At 41.0% G+C, this 17,639-nt stretch overlaps 1 protein-coding gene across 1 annotated transcript; it reads right to left on the reverse strand.

Annotated features, from left to right (window-relative positions):
- Positions 1-6,511: 6,511 nt before the first annotated feature.
- On the reverse strand, positions 6,512-7,981 carry LOC147639056 (metalloendoproteinase 2-MMP-like). The gene has a single exon (XM_086782699.1). It carries the CDS (start codon positions 7,593-7,595, stop codon positions 6,912-6,914), a length of 684 nt encoding a protein of 227 aa, XP_086638825.1. The 5' UTR covers positions 7,596-7,981; the 3' UTR covers positions 6,512-6,911.
- Positions 7,982-17,639: the final 9,658 nt, after the last annotated feature.

Genomic DNA, 17,639 nt, shown 5'->3' on the forward strand with positions numbered 1-17,639 from the left:
GTAAGCAGAAATCTGCAAATGCTGCGCAACCAAAGAAGGAAGACAAAGATGAGAAGAAGGGTGACAAACAGAAGACATTTTGCAAGTACTGTAAGGGAAATGATCATGTCATCAAAGCGTGTCCTAAGCTGGCTGCGAAAGAGGCTAAGAAGAAAGAGGCTGGTATGGCTGTTGTTGCAGATGCCTCTCCTTCTAACAATGAATCTGCTAATGTTGTTCAAGATACAGAATGGGCATTCAATGCGCAGTGCAGTTATGACCCATCTTTGCATGACACATGTATGTCTGCAGTAGATTCAGATGTATGGTACTTTGACAGTGGTGCCACTAAGCATATCACCTCGCAGCGCAGTTTATTCACTTTCCTTGAGTCTGCTCCCACAGGGAATACTGTCACTTGTGCCAATAACTCCTCTTATCCCGTTAAAGGAGTTGGACAGATTGTGCTGAATGTTGCAAATTGCAACACCTTTACACTTTTTGATGCATTGTATGTGCCAGGGATCAAAAAGAATCTGCTGTCAGTCTCCGCATTTGCCAAAACAGGTTTGGTTGTAAAATTTGTGGATGACAGATGTACTGTTCATGATCTCTCTTGTGGTGACATCATTGTAGCATCTGGTTCACTATGTCGAGGGCTGTATAAGCTCAATATGGATGGCAAATGTGTAGAGGATTCAGCATGTGCTATTATGGATACGCAGGCTATTTCAAATGCAAAACTGTGGCATGCACGTTTTGGTCATCTGAATTTTGCAAGTTTGCTGCGCCTGCAGAAATCTGAAATGGTGTCTTCTTTGCCTCAGCTTGAGGCACCTGTCAAGCATGTTTGTGAGGGCTGCATATTGGGTAAAATGCAGCGTGCTTCCTTTCCCAAAGATGGATCAGTGAGAGCTGAACGCAGATTGCAGCTTGTTCACAGTGATGTTTGTGGTCCCATGCAAACTCCATCATTTGGAAACTACCTTTACTTCATGACTTTCATTGATGATTTTACCAGGCATGCATGGGTATATCCTTTGAAGGCAAAGTCCGAAGTGTTTTTGTGCTTCAAACAGTTTTTGGTTATGGCTGAAAATGTGTCAGAAAGTAAGATGGGCACCCTCCGTTCAGATCGAGGGGGGGAGTATATGTCTTCAGAATTTAATGCATTTCTGGCTGAGCGTGGGATAAAACACCAATGTACAGTGCCGTATACACCACAGCAAAATGGTGTGGCTGAGAGAAAAAACAGGTCTCTCATGGAAATGGCAAGATGTATGGTTAAGAGTCAAAGTCTACCACATGGTTTTTGGCTTGAGGCTGTCATGTGTGCCACTTATGTACTAAACAGGTGTCCCACCAAAGCATTACAGGTTGTCACTCCATATGAGGCTTGGCATAGCCGCAAGCCATCTGTTGGCCATTTACGTGTTTTTGGTTGCCTGGCATATGCATTAGTGCCTGTGCAACATCGCAGAAAATTGGATGACAAAGCTGTCAAATGTATTTTTGTTGGATATAGTGCTGAGAGCAAAGGCTATCGTTTGTATCATCCACAGACAAAGCGCATTTTGGTTAGCCGTGATGTTGTATTTGTGGAAGATGCAGTTCAGCCCTTGGTTTCATGTACTAAGGAGACAGATATCAGCTCACGTGATGTCTATGATACATTGTTGCCTCTTTTCACTGGTGCACAGTCAAGTGCAATACCTCATGAGGCAGTTTTTCAGCCTATGCAGGTTTTAAATGATGGCACAGATCAGCCTATATCTGATGCAGATGTGCATGATGCACTCGAGGATGAGAGACAAGAGATTGAGGGCTCTAGGAACATGCCCAGATGGCTGGTGCAGACTTTGCGTGACAGCAAGTTGGATGCCCCTTTGTCTAGTCGCACTCGTTCTGGCTCTCATGGTGCCTCTTATGCGTCAGATTGTTATGCATTGGCTGTTTCTAGTATGTGCGATGAAAGTGAGCCTGTTTCATTTGATGAGGCACAAAGTTCAGAAAATTGGATGGCTGCTATGCAAGCAGAATACGATGCTATTATGAAGAATAGTACATGGTCTTTATGTGACTTGCCCCCTGGCAAGAAGGCCATTGGCACTAAGTGGGTATACAAATTGAAGCGTAAGCCTGATGGCACAGTGGATCGCCATAAGGCTAGGCTTGTTGCAAAAGGTTATGCTCAAGAGAAGGGCATTGATTTTGATGAGACTTTTGCTCCCACATGTCGTATGACCACTGTTCGTAGCATCTGTGCATTAGCAGCTCATAATGGTTGGAATGTACATCAGCTGGACATAAAGACTGCGTTCTTAAATGGAGATTTGCATGAGGAGGTGTATGTATCGTAGCCTCGTGGTTTTGTTCAAAGAGGACAGGAAAACAAAGTGTGCAGGTTAAAAAAGGCTTTATATGGTTTAAAGCAAGCTCCACGAGCTTGGTATGAAAAAATACATGCATATTTGACTGCACATGGGTTTCAGAATAGTCCAACAGAAAGCACTTTGTATGTTAAACGTGTGGATGGTGTACATCTAATCATTGCTCTCTATGTCGATGACATGCTGCTCACAGGACCAAATGAGAGTCATATTGCTGATTTTAAGGCTGATTTGAATGCCTCTTTTGACATGCCAGATTTGGGGCATTTGCATCATTATTTGGGGATACAATTTAAGCAGTGTGATGGAGGTATTGCTTTGTGTCAGACAAAGTATATTGAAACATTGTTGCGGAGATTTGGCCTTGAAGACTGCAAGCCTATTGCTACTCCAATGGAGACAGGTTTGAAGTTGAGTCTTCATGATGCTGGAGATCACTTTGATGTCACACTCTATCAGACAGCTGTTGGTTGCCTCATTTATGTATGCATTACGAGGCCAGACATTCAGTTTGCAGTCTCACAGGTGAGCAGATTTATGCATAGCCCAGGCATTAAGCATTGGCAGGCAGTGAAGCGTATCTTTCGCTATTTGAGTGGTACTCGGCATCTTGGGTTGTTTTATCCCAAGGGGGGATCATTGCCGCCAGATTTACATGTTTTTTCAGATTCTGACTGGGCTGGTTGTTATGACACACGCGTGTCCACGAGTGGTTTTTGCTTCATGCTTGGAAGCTCATGCATATCATGGTTGAGCAAGAAGCAGCCTACTGTGGCCACTTCTAGTTGTGAAGCTGAGTACAGGGCAGCTTTCACAGCTACGGTTGAGTGTGTGTGGCTCAGACGCCTTATGGCTGATTTGGGTGTTGGGCAGCCATCTGCCACCACCATCTTCACTGACAGTCAGAGCGCATTGGCAGTTGCGCGGAACCCAGTGTTCCATGCTCGTACGAAGCACATTGAGGTGCACTACCATTATGTCAGGGAGAGACTCTCTGCAGGAGAGATCAGTTTGGCTTATGTGCCAACACAGGATAACCTTGCAGACCTTTTCACAAAGGCTCTGCCTCGTGAGAAGTTCGAAGCTTTTCGCAAAGCTTTGGGCTTACTCCCTTTTGTGGATTCGTCCACATAGCTAGACACTTCCCTATACATGAGTGCTAGCTCTTGTTCACCGCATCACTCCAGGGGGGATTTGTTACCATATTATAGTAGTGATGTGTGTGAACACACTTAGGACCGCCGGGGCACTTTTTCCCTCACTAGGAGATTTTTTCCCCCGTGCATTGTATATACGCCCATTATCTTCTAGGGCTTGTTATCTTTCATTTTTGGCACTCATAATACACTACTGTGTTGTGCTCAAGCTTCCTCATCTTCTTGAAGTTGTGTGTGCATTCCTGCAACCCTAATTCCAACAGTATGATAGTTTTGTTACATCTTTAAATGTTGGTCCATATGCTCATAAGACCAAATTAGATGCCAAAAGTTAGAAATGCATCTTCTTGTGTTATAGCATGGAGTCGAGGGATATGGCTCTATGAACCTCATGTAAACAACAAGATCACAATGAGCCGTGATGTGGTATTCTAGGAACAACCACATCGGATGGAGAAGGAGCTTCCTTCTTCTTCGTCATACAACAAAGAAGTCACCAAAGCAACACAACCTCTGCATGTAACACGGGCTTCCTTGTATTCTGATGGAGGACATCCCCACACCATTTCCTATGGACATAGATTTTAAAAATGAAGAATGAGAGAATGATGTGCCATAAAAAGATAAACCATTTCCTATGGACATAGATTTTAAAAATGAAGAATGAGAGAATGATGTGCCATAAAAAGATAAACCATTTCCTATGGTTTATCTTTCTATGTCCATTTCCTATGGACATAGATTTTGAAAATGAAGAATGAGAGGATGATGTGCCATAAAAAGATAAGCCATTCCCTAAGCGGTACATGCAACATTTGATGGATGGAGGCAGAACCTCCGGCCATGGAGGATATGCCTCAAGATATTCATAGATCCAGAAGGTTAGAGGAACAAAAAATAGCTTAGGAGAATATTGTAAATTTCTCTCATGACATAAGTACTCAAGATTCAACAGCCTACCACCTTTGATGAAGCATACGGGGATCCGAAGTGAATGGCAACCATACAAGTAGAATATGACTCCATCTTGAAAAACCACACTTGGACCATTGTAGATCATCCTCCAAGATGTAAGAGGTAACTGGCATTAAATGGGTTAATTAAAAAAATACAGATTTGATGGTGCTTTAGAAGAAAATTACAAGGCACGTCTGGCCACCAAGGTTTTGCACAAGTTGAAGGTTTTGAGTTTCAAGAAACTTCAACTCCTATAGCCATGTTTATGACAATCTGCATTGCTCTTACATTAGCAATGTAAGTAGGATGGCTTGTTCTCCAAATGGATGTAAAACTTTCTTTTCTCAATGGGAACGCCAAGGAGGAGGTACATGTGGAATAGCCACCTAGGTTCATGGTTCCCGATTTTGAAAAAAAGTTTGTAAGTTATGAAAGGCAATCTATGGGTTGAGCATGGTACCCAAGGATTAATGCACTTTGTGGATATTAGTCTCTTACATAGCCCTTCAGATGTAAATTTGTTTGTCTTTTATGAGCAAGGAAAGTATATGGTCATTGTTCTCTATGTAGATGACCTCATCTTAAAAAGATCTCACAAACATAGTAGACGTAGAGTTTGAGATGACATATCTTGGGTTGATGCATTATTCTTTCGGGATTGAGGTCTCACAGAAGCTAGATAACATTTTCATCTCTCAGCAAAAATATGCATGTGAGATACTAACGGCATTTGACATGATCGAATGCAAGGCAATTGTGGTACCCCAATGAAGAGAGAGGTAATTGGGTTAGTCAAGGTTGGTTTTGTTAAAGTTGCCAAAAAGACGGTATAGATTGATAGACATAGTTTTTCTTCTTTTATATTTCTCTTTAAAATTAATATTATAAATATTATGATTCTTCAAGATTTTAACTGAAATTATTGTTCAATGAAATAAAGATATTTGTTTAGTTTTCAAGCCAAGATAGTCTCTAACTCCCACTTGGTGTTTGTAAGAGTAGATTTTTGGGTAATATTTGTGAGTTTATTTTCATGCACATGGACCTAAAGACTAATAAGAAAAAATGAGAACTTTATCTATAAAATAGGCAAGATAGTGCTTACAAAAGGGAGTTTTCAAAAAAAAAAAGAGGTGCAAGCACGGCTTTGATTTTTTTTTAAACCTCGGTTTCCATGATTTTTTCCTCTTTGGGACATTTGGCTTACATATTTTTTTGGCTTTACTTATGAAGGACATTGTAAGGAGTGGGGGAATTGTCAAATGTGCCAACAATTAAGGATTATGATTTTGTTTTAAAAATTATAAAATTATACTTTCTTGATGCCACATTTAATATTATATGTGCTTTGTTATAAATTATGGCCAAAAAGTCGCTAGTCTTTTTTTTGTGTTAATTATTCACCTTTGAATGTTGGTGGAAGGATGCCATTTGCCATGTTTTGATGACTATTTTTTAACATAGCCTTGAAATTTTGGTAATTTTTCTAAAGCTCTTACAGATTAAAGCTAGAATATGACTAAATTTCAAAATTGAGAAATTTAGATTTTTGAGCAAAAATATGACTAAAATTCAAAATTGGCAAAATAAAATTTAGAGGTAGAAAAAAAAAGTTGCAATTACAGGTTTGTGAACACTGATGGAAGGTAGTAATTCAAAAAATTTATCGCCAAAACCCTTCAAATTTCAAAAATTATAACTACATGTATTTTTAAATCTAAAGCCTCAATGAGAGAGAGAGAGAGAGAGAGAGAGAGAGAGAGAGAGAGGTAGAAAAGACAAGTAGCTCGAGTGATGGCCACACTGAAACACACACCTACCTTCTCCAAGGTGGTAGCCTAATGGATAAGGCTTTAGACTTTTTACGGGAGGTCCGAGGCTCAAAGACATCTCATACTAAGGGTGTGTTCGCATGCAAGTGGGCACGTAAACTATCATCGAAATAGCTTAGGCTGTCATCATTCGATCATCTTGGTGGTTGCTTCCACCCTCCTCTTCAGTGCTCCTACGGTGACAACAGTGTGGAGCATAAGGTTAAACAAAAAGAAGAGAGGAATGGCAATTTGTGAGCTTTATTGACATCTTCAAGGCTATGGGGAGCTCCTGGAAGAGGGTTGTAGTCGGGATTTGCGCCGTAGAGAGCCTGCGCACCCTGGATGTCATCTTGTTGCAGCTGAAGCTTAACTTGGCCTGGGACAATGCTTGGGTACATGATGGAATTCTCTACTGGGGAATGTGCCAAGCCAATAAGATGCCCAATCTCATGTGTCACCACAGACTGCAGGTCGATCTCCTGAGGCACGCCACCACCGCCGGAGCTATAAGAATGCCAGTACTCGGAGTCGTCGAGATGAAACCGGCCGTCAGTGGGTGAAAATGCATGTGCTAGGATACCCAGGATGCCATCAAAGGGCTCCCCATCACCATGTTAGAAGGAAACAAACTCAATCTTGATGTCTGCTGCATCATAGTCATCTGTTTCAGTGAAGTTGATGGAAGCCACCGCCGCCCATTCGCTGAAAGCGTCGGCGAAGGCCTGCCGTCTCTGATCAGAGCTCAATCTCTGTGTTTCACTCAGGGAGCTGAATGCATAGGTGAGGTTTCTTTTTGCGGGTGGCCATCTGGGTGTAGAAGGGAGGAATTCATAGTGGCGCACTATGTGAGTACTGTTTCCGTCAAATGCAGACTGCCGCATCAGAGGGATTCCGTTGGCCACATCTTCTCTCCCACACCTGGGCGTCATGATTTGTAGCAGAGTCTGCAAATCCAGCTTGCCGGAAACCGTCAGATTGAAGCTCTCCTGGTAGAGTTTCACGGCAGCCAGAGTATCTGTGTCGAAAAGATCCGTCACGTTCTGTCCGGCAGCAAGGTTTAGGTAGCCGAACTTGGCGAAGTATCTCTTGAGCGGGGTGATGGCATCCCTGGAGTCGCCGACGCCGGCGTCCAAAAGAGATTTGAACTGTCCCCACGCACCGGCAACGAAATCTTGGAGCGACGACAAAGGAATCTGCAAGGGGCGCGGCATCAAGTCATTGGGGACCGACAGAGCGAGCGACGGAGGGGCCAGCAGAGAGCTGAAAAGCAGAAAAAGAGACCAGCATTGGCGGTTCATCTTTCGGACTAGCGGCGGCAAAATGCCGGAAGTTTTGGACAGAATGAGGACAGACTGCTCGGTTTGGGCGCTCAAAGACAGAAGTGCAGAAGCGGGCGACGCAGAAGTTCAGGAGAGGACGCGACGGGTCTGTGGGGCCTTTGCAGACGGGAATGGCGACGCATTTGCCGAACTGAGCGACGTAGGTTCAGAATGGCGACTGAGATTGGGGCGGAAATAAACGGAGCTTGTCGGATTTGCTGGGCGAAATTGGAGCCAGAATGTGGACGAAGAAGTTACGCCATTGGCGAGAGTTTGAGGACGGACGGATTTGTTGGAAATCAGACGGAATGTTTGGGCAACAGATTCCTCGCCGCAAAGCCGGAACCGATGGGTTGCCGCATGTGTTGGTAATAGGGGCCTACAATGACCTAAAAATCAAAATCGATTAATTAATAAGGGGTACTCGATTAATTAATAAGGGCTACTTGGGATAACCTTTGCTAATAGTTTTTTTAAAAATTAAACGCTGCACATCTCCTAACTGGCGCTGTCTGCGCATCTCCTTCCATTCATCCCTCATCAGCCCCTCGTCGCCCTCATAGCAGGTCCGCCTGCATCTCCTAATTGGCGCTGTCTGCGCATCTCCTTCCATTCATCGATTCGCTCCCCTCATTATTCAACGTGTTCTTTATCTATTGTGTATCTCTCGTGTCTTTATGTCTGCGCATCCATCTTTGTGAGAGAGTTGAGAGTGTATCGTGTGTTTTTCTTGACAACAAACTGGTATTAGAGCCTAAATTGCCTCCCTCTTTGATCTTGGGTAGGCGTATGAGCAGATTAGAAGCGGTGTTGTGCAGATCAAGAGGCAATGCCAGCAACGAAGAAGAAACATTGTCATCCAATAGCCCCTCCAACCAGGCCATGCACCAAATTGTCAAGCCCATAAGCATAGCGTTAACTAATGCAATCGATGCCTGTAGCAATCCATCAACAGCTTGCAACAGTTTCAGGGACAGCAAGACGTAGAAGCCAACGTCCATCGCTGTAGAATCGAAAAAGAAAAGGAAGAAGAAAATTCGAATTCGCCAACCCGTAGACATAAAAGAATAACAGAAAAAGTAAGAAAGGTTTGATTTAAAAGAAAAAACCTTAATTAAATTCAATGGGGAAGATGGCCTTGTGCGACGAAGCGAGGTGGAGAAGATGGTGAGGGCTGCAATGGAAGGCGAGGAGGGTAAGACGCTGCGGAAGAATGCTAGCAAGCTCAGAGAGGCCGCACACCGCAGCTTGCAGCCCGGAGGATCATCACAAAGCAACATCTGAATCCATAGGATTTTTCCATAGTGAAAACAAAAAATATTGATGGAGGTAAATCCCTCATTAGTGCAGTCATTTGGGAGCTCTGAATTTTCAGAGATAGGAGAGTCATTTGGTAGTAGGCGCCTATGAGAAACCACAAAAATTCATTCACATTAAGTGAACCTTCAACCAACTGACTCACTATAGTCTATATCTCTTCTTGCAATGAAGTAGATTTGGTTGCACATGCACATGGGAGATGAGGCCTAAGCATTTGGGCTTAGAGTCATTTACATGTGTACTTTTAGGTGCCTTGGATTATATTAGATATAGGGCTCATGGACATTGTATTTTTTTAAATCATATTCACTCTATAGACATTTATGTCTTCTTGGTGCTCATGCCGCCAAGCTTTCATGGTAAGCTTCTCTTATATGAGATCTAGGATGGTGACCTACACCCTTGTTGTCTACTCCATGTAATGAGTGGACCTCTTTCTTGCAGTGGTATCAGAGCTCTTGTTTTGATCCATTTTTTCTTGAATTTTTTGTATTTTTCTTGAACTTTCTGCATGTTCTTGATTTTCTTGATCAAGAAGATGGATATGGTGACCTTGATTGGTTAAATTCCCATTTCTTGATCTAATTCCTGAAGTTTTTGGGGCCATGGATGTGATAGGGATCAATTTTGGGGTAGCTGCTCTACAAAATTTGAAAAAGGCAAGACCAAAATTGGGAGAGATTTACTAATCTTGATTAGTGTTAATCAAAAAGTTTTCCCCTTTCTTCTTCTTCCTCCTGATTGATTTATGTGAGTTAGGGTGCCTTCATCTTGCAAAATTAGCTTGCCAAATCTTGGGGATCAATTAGAAGAGGACTTTATTTACTTCTTTGTGGTGATTTCGTGCGTTTTTCTACCCTGCCAGGCTACTAATTTTCGCACGATTTTGCCATTTTCTTGGTCTCTTAGAGCTTCTACAACCACGCGTTAGTCATTCTATTCTTAGCTTGGCTTGAGTAATTGTTTAAGGCATACTATGGGCTTTTGTTTGAGCACTATGGAAGCCATATTTCTCACGATTTTGGCCGTGAAGGAGAAATTTCGATGCGCGCGTTTTTTTGCATATTCCATGGTGAAGAGGGAGCTTATGGCTAGCATTGAGGTTTACTTAAGCTTGATTAAGGCTTAAGCAAGCTTAGAGAGCTTGCCAATGACTATTCTCTTGGAGTTTTCTTAGCCATGAGGATGCTTTGGGACCGCGCCCATTTTTTATCAAATTGGTTTCACCACGATTTAAGTGCCAAAATGAATGGTAATGCCTTTCCAATGCCTAAGCAAGACTCTAATTTCTTCAATGCTTCCAATTTTCAATTTCTTGGTTATTAGGATTTTCATTTAAAAAATCAAGGTTTCTTATCAATAATCCAAGTGTAGACAATGATGCTAGTGATCATTAGCAAGGCTTAATACTCCTTTAAGCCTGCATTTAAAAGTTTTGATCATAATTACCAACAATTTTGGGGGTTTTCTTTTCTTCAATGGGTGAGTCCTTTTATTGGATGCATTTGCACGCTTCTTTGATTAAGAAACAAGAGTGATGGAGTTTCCATGCCACTGTTGATTTTATGGGGTTTTCATCATGGCCATACATGCAAATATGGAATTGCATTTGAATCCACATTAAAATTAGTGATTCAAATGGTAATTATATCTCCATTTAAGCTTGATTAATGCGTACATTGAGCTATTTGGATGCATGATGATGGAAATGACACATGCCTATGCTTTTTTGAGATGCCTTTTGTGTGTTCCTTTGAGCCCATGGTGAGGGGCTATGTACCGGATCCATAAGGGAGGCGTAAGGCTAGTGAACCTTGATATTATATTCATTTGGCATGTTTTATAATTGTCATTGGTCCGTGTTCTTGACTCTCATCCATTTCAAAGCTTTTCATACATTCTTCCATCATTTAGAAAGCTAGATTTGTGGTGAGGGTACCTTGGCAATCGGTTGGAGATGCCAAGGGGAGTGTTTTCGTGAATACGACTTGCCATGAGTGCCTTGGAAAAATAGTAAGGTAAAGGATTAGGTATTGGCGGTGAAGACTTGGCCCCAACCCTTGGCTTAAGAATACTCTCTAGGGGGTGGGAAGGCTTGGCCAGGAGATTAGCAAGCAAAGCTCTCCATCTCAAGTTTCATCTCAGCACAAAGATTACATTGCTTCATCAGCACAAAGGTTGTTGAGATATCGAGCTCATCTAGTGAGGCGGTGGACATTGATGACCTGCCTGGGGGATAGGCCCCACACTTACACCGCTGGCATGGTTGGTGAGATCATGGGTGATATGCGGCCAGTGGGATGACAGGCTGTGTGACAGCCATTCTAGAGACTGGCATAGTTATAGCGCTAGCTCATTTAGTTGGGTTCACACTATAGAGAATCCTAGTATGTATTTGGTTGATTCCCTTTTCATATTGTGTACTCTTATCTTTGTATATGGTGTGTTGAGTGTTGAGAGAAGAAGAAGAAGATTTTCAGCCTCTCACCTTGTGTGCTCTCTTTTAGAGTTTTGTGAGTGTGTATGTGCTTGCAAGAGCTCAAGCTCTCTTCTCCCCTGCATCTTTTCATGGTATCAGAGCCTAGTTCATGCTAAGGGCTGAGCTGCACAAGCAAGAGAAGCACAGGAAACGGTATGAGGGTAAGAGCTTCAACCACTCGTTCGTATTTGTGTTGGCGACTACACCCTTGTCGGGAGCTCTACGGGAGGCACCGACAAACGATCTCTGATTGAGGAGCTTTCTTCATGGGAGTAAAGCTATAGGGCAACTATACTGTCCTATTGGACTGAGTTTTTGGATCGAAACAGCGTTTCGGGCGCCTCAGGACCTCTGTTTTTTTAAAAAGCAGACGATTTCAAGTACTGCGCGTGGGTAAGTTATCGATTCTCTGAACTCTGTTTTAAGAACTACAGGAAGACAGATTGGCTATGAAAACAGTGTGTGCTGTAAGGAGGTCAACAGCTGCCATTGGGTGTATGTATGCACATTGAGGTCAGTGGTTGTGACATTTGAGTGTACTACAGTACCGCTGCAGAAAATATAGCAGTTTGTGCAGGATAGACCAGAGTTCTATTTCTGATAAATTTGTGTGTCTGGCAAGATGTCAAATGATGGCATAAACCAGATTGTTGCTAAGAAGCTTGATAAGAACAACTTCCATGCTTGGAGGTTCAGGTTGACAAATTTCCTGATGGGAAAGGGTTATTGGGACTACATAGAAGGTGAGCATGAAGAGGCACCGGAGATACCGGAGATCAATCCGACTGCTCTGCAGATGTGAAAGAGTTCAAGGATTGGAACCAAGGAGCCAGAAAAGTTATGTATTGGCTCTCTATCAGTATACAGGACACCATGATTGGGCACATACAGGATACTAAGTCCCCTAAGGAGGCGTGGGACACCTTGGTAAAATTCTATGAAACAAATACCAAGGCACGAAAGATACAGTTGAAGAATGAACTTCATACTCTGGAGAAAAAGAGTATGTCTGTGAATGACTATGCATTGAAGATAAAGGGTATTATGGAATCCCTTGCATCTATTGGTGTTTCAGTAGATGATGATGATGAGGTGGAAGTCTGTCTACGTGGTCTTGGGCCACAATATAAGGCGTTCAAGACGTCTATTCAGACTCGGAAAAACATTTCCAATTTTACAGATTTGGTGTCTATGTTGATTATAGAAGAGAAGAGCTTGGGTGAAGACCAACAGTCTTCACAAAACAAAAACAATTCAAAGCAACAGGCCTTCTACACAAGTTCAGGAAGAGGACGAGGTAGAGGAGGCTGTGGATGCGGTTAAGGAGGTGGCCGAACAGGTAATCAGAATTATGGCCAGCAGTAACAACAACAACAGTCCCAGAATTCACAACAACAACAACAACAATACGCAGGTGGAAGAGGCCAATTCAGAGGCAGGGGGAGTTAAAAGAGGTCGTGGAAATTGGCAAAGGCAGTATAATGATACACGTGGATGCTTTTATTATGGTAAGCCTAGACATGTGCAGGCAGATTGTTATGGGAAGTAGGCTGACAAGCAAAATGGGAAATTGCAGCAAAATAACTATCATCCTCGAGCAGAAACAATGACGATAATGAAAGGTTGTTTGTTATGCAGCATGTAGTTAATGCCGTGTCTGAAAATGTTGAAGCAGCACATAAAGATGATGTATGGTACGTTAATTCAGGTGCTTCGAACCACATGACAAGTCACGGGGAGTGGTTCAAGGAGATGAAAAACCTTGATAGACCAGGTTTTGTGGAAACAGGGGGGGATGACATTGCTCATCCAATTGCCCATGTTGGAGATGTGCCATTGTCTATGCAAGATGGCAAAGTGAAGTACCTTCTTTTGCAGATGTACTTCATGTTCCGAACATAACAAAGAATCTGGTTTCAGTTGGCCAGATGATTGAGTAGGGGTTGCAGGTTCAGTTTAACCCTGATGGTTGTTATGTTGAAGACTTTAAAGACAAGTGCAGGTTGGTTGCAAAAGGCAAGAGAGTGGGCAGAATGTTTACATTGAATGTAAACATGCCTGAAGTGAGTGCTGCAATGTTTGCAAATGGTTCAGGAATTGTTGCAAACACAGACATTTGGCATAAAAGAATTGGACATGTGAATGTGCAGAGAATGAAGTCTATGTAGACTAAAGGAATTGTGATAGGGCTGCCAAAATTTAAAGTTGAAGGTATGTAAAGAATATGTGAAGCATGCCAATTTGGAAAGCAAACAAAGCATGTATTTCCACGTAACAAAAATGTGAGCAGAAATGCACTAGATGTTGTGCATTCAGATGTATAGGGTCCTACGAAGACCATGTCGATGGGAGGCTGCAGGTATTATGTGACATTTATTGATGACCACACAAGGAAAGTATGGGTATACTTCATGAAGGAGAAGGGTGAGGTGTTCACTCACTTTCAGAATTTCAGAGTTATGGTGGAAAAGCAAACAGGGAAATATGTAAAGTGCTAAGGTCAGATGGAGGGGGAGAGTACTTCTCCAATGAGTTCTCTGAATTTTTGAAGAAAAATGGTATTCGGAGACAGTTTACACATACAGATACTCTCCGCAGCAAAATGGAGTTGCTGAGCGAAAACACGGGCACATTGCTGAGATTGCGCCGAGCATTGATGGAAGAGAAGAATATACTGCATAGCTATTGGACTGAGTTTCTACAGCAGTTTACATCATGAGAACAGGACTCCAACTGCAGCCATACATGATGTAACACTCCAAAGGAGAGGTTTACTTGCAAAAAACCTGATTTATCTCATATAAAAGTTTTTGGATGCATTACATATGTGCATGTGCCAGATGAGATGAGAACTAAGCTGGATCCAAAAGCTGAAAAATGTGTGTTTATTGGATATTCCCTTGAGCAAAAAGGATACAGGTGTTATAACCCTGCTACACGTGAGTTGAGGGTAAGTAGGGATGTTGTTTTTTATGAGATGAGCAGTTGGTATGCTGCTGAAAAAGAACCTATTGGGAGTGATATGAGTGGACATGTGGTTGCACAGAATACAAGTCAGCAATCACAGTCTTTGAGTGGACCACCAAGAGAGTCCTCATGTAGTGGTTCAGTTGATAGACCATGGAGTGGTACAATGCCCATGAACACTATATCTAATATAGACCAAGGCCCCCAAAAATACACATGTAAATGATCCTAAGCAAAGGATAGGAGGGTGTTGTCGGTGAGGCTAATGATAATGATGCCTAGATCAAATGGAAATCCAAGCCATGCCTGACCCATGACCGTATCGATCCTGCCTTCTCGTAGATCAAATGGATGGTGTAATGCACCACATCCATCGATGAGATGCATCCAATGTCACGGACCCTTTTGTACTTCTTGAAGAATTAATTAACAATCTCACAAATTACATCATAATTTGAATAAAGACTTGAATTGAAATTGATAATTAAATAACGTAGCATAACCAAGGGAAAAAGAATTAGAATAACATCACCATCAAAAGTAAAGGATAGAGAATACCACACAATAAACCAGATTGGGTGCAATCTCCCCCATCAAGCGTGTAGCTCCACTTCCACGACTTGTGTATTTAGAGAATTTTATTCATAGAAATAGCCCAAGGAGCTAAGAATAGATGAGCGTACAAATTGGGCTTGCTTTTTCCACTTTTGGGGTATTACTTTACATATTTTTAATCATATCAAAATCCCTAAGGTTTGTACATATAAAAACATTCGCCCAAATATAATTGCTAGTGGGCCTTATTACATAAAATGACTTTATGCATATTTGCACATATATTAATCTTGTGCTCACTTGCACATTCCATTAACCTGAATCTTGCACAAATTAAATTAAATATATTTTGTATGATTATTAATTCATCAAATATATGATAAAATATATACCTATAACAGTCCTCCCATTTGAGGAAGCAACTGTCCTCAGTTGTGTAAGAAAAATACCGAGAGAACAAGATTGTTGATGTTATAACCTACAAGGTAAACTCATAGGTCCAAACATGGCTCAGCGGCACAAAGGCATGGCTCCGAGGTTCTTATGGACATGGAATACCAATCAAGAAAAACTGGTGCGACACCAAAATTGGTGATCGTCACACTGATAAAAAAAAATATGCACAAAAATTTAATACATGATTCACAAAATAAAAATGATCATCATCTTCACAACACCTCTCAATCCACCAGCCATACAACACCTCAATCGGTACCCTTGCACATCTCATGCAGTGTGACACCTCAATGGGTACCCTCGCACTTCTTGTTGCTATACTCAGACGCTATCCACGTTAGTTAAACAATTAATTGAACACATCAATTAATCCTGATGTCATCTTGAGATATAGGCAACCCATAAATAATCAAATAACATCCACACACATGTTTGCTAGAGGTGTAAGTACCTCGGGAATCACCCCTCCATACGAACCAACTGAAACAAACAGTGGAGGCCCAAAAGTATACCATTTACAGGCATCCTCGATATACATTTGCATAAATGCATGAGAGGATGGCTTCATGATTGGTGTGGAAGACTAGATCTACACAAAATGCATATGCAGTGAACCAATCAAATGAATGTATGTAAGACGAGTCTAAGTGTCCCATACCACATAGGCGTGTTGTACATACACGCATATGATGGTAGAAGATAGACGACATAAATGTGTCTGGAGTAAGTATATGAAACCAATCTGATGTCCCATACCACCAGATTAATTCCATACATCACTTTCTTCAGAATAGAAGTTTGAGGTGGAGTGGCCACTTTCCTCTGAAACTTAAATTCCAACATAAATTTTCTCTATCTAGAAATTTCATTTAAGTTATTAAACTTGAACTAATCTTAATGTTGAATCTAAGGTTTATTAATTAGGTTCTTAGGTTATAAAAATATTATAAAAACTCATATGAAAAAGTCTTGTAAATAAAAGTGAGTATATACACAAATATATACCTCCATCATTGGTGTCATAGAAATAATTTGTCAAAAACAATATTAACACTCGAAATAGATGTGAATCATTTTATTACTTCTATGGATAGGGTTTATATAAAGTTATTAATTAGAATCTTATGAGAAACTTATCATCATAAAAATAAAAGTTAAATTGGTTATGGATATAAGGATAGAAAGATGCTAACCTTGAATTGGAAAAGCTATTTGAGGGGATGGGAGATTATAAATGAAAAATGGATAAATTTGATAAAACATGAATAACTAGTAATGATTCTAACCACCTTGATTAATGTGAACAATCCTCGATGGGTAAGAGTCGTACGTTTTATATATTTGATTGCAATGCTCTACATTGAGAAATATGAGAAACAATGCAAATGGATTGAAATATAATTATTCTTCCAAACATAACTAGGGTTATTTTTAATTATGATTTTATAAGAAATAGAACTTAGAGTAGTATGAATTTAAATTCTATGCATAATTATTTAATCATGATCATTATTGTAAGAATAGGTGTAAGAAACTTACTTTGGAAGGTGTTTGAGTCACCGTCTGAAAGATTAAACTTACATAGAAATATTGGAAACACTATTTACTAAGTTATAAAGAATACATTGTTTAAAGGACACAAATTTTGTAAGCATATGTGATTATTTAAAAATTATGGAAAATGGAGAATCAATTTGCTATGGGCATAAAGATACCACTTCCAAAATACAAAGTTTTAATATAACAAGAGAAATGAATACAAAAAATTTTGAATAAAATTTACATCCTTCTAATGAGTATGGTCAGGTATTAGCATCTTCTCACACAGGGTAATCTGGTCCTAAGGTAACATAATTGATTCATAAATTCTTCATCTGTTATCAATGAATCATCTTCTATAGTATATCCACGTACGATGTCCATCCACTCCACAAGGTGGCAAAAACGTTTGTTTGGAGTAAAAACCGTGGGGTTTCCAATAGGTATGAAAACAAAGCATCCCTCATGATCATGTGTCCAGATCTTTGACCATTCATCTTGTTGCCTGTTGTTGAATATCCGTAGTAGTTTTTGAAAAATAACATGGTTTCGTTTAGATATATATGCTAACCGGGTACATTGTGTCATGAGTCGCATGAGTTCTAATTGTGTAAGTGGATCATGGGGTGATGACCGAGTCATAATGCTCTTTAATCTAGGGCCAAGGATGCCATGAGATCTGCTCCAACAGTCTAAAGAGATGTTGA

The sequence above is a fragment of the Cibotium barometz genome, chromosome 4, assembly GCF_041138505.1.
Source record: "Cibotium barometz isolate CiBa-2024 chromosome 4, ASM4113850v1, whole genome shotgun sequence".
NCBI classification, from domain to species: Eukaryota; Viridiplantae; Streptophyta; class Polypodiopsida; order Cyatheales; family Cibotiaceae; genus Cibotium; species Cibotium barometz.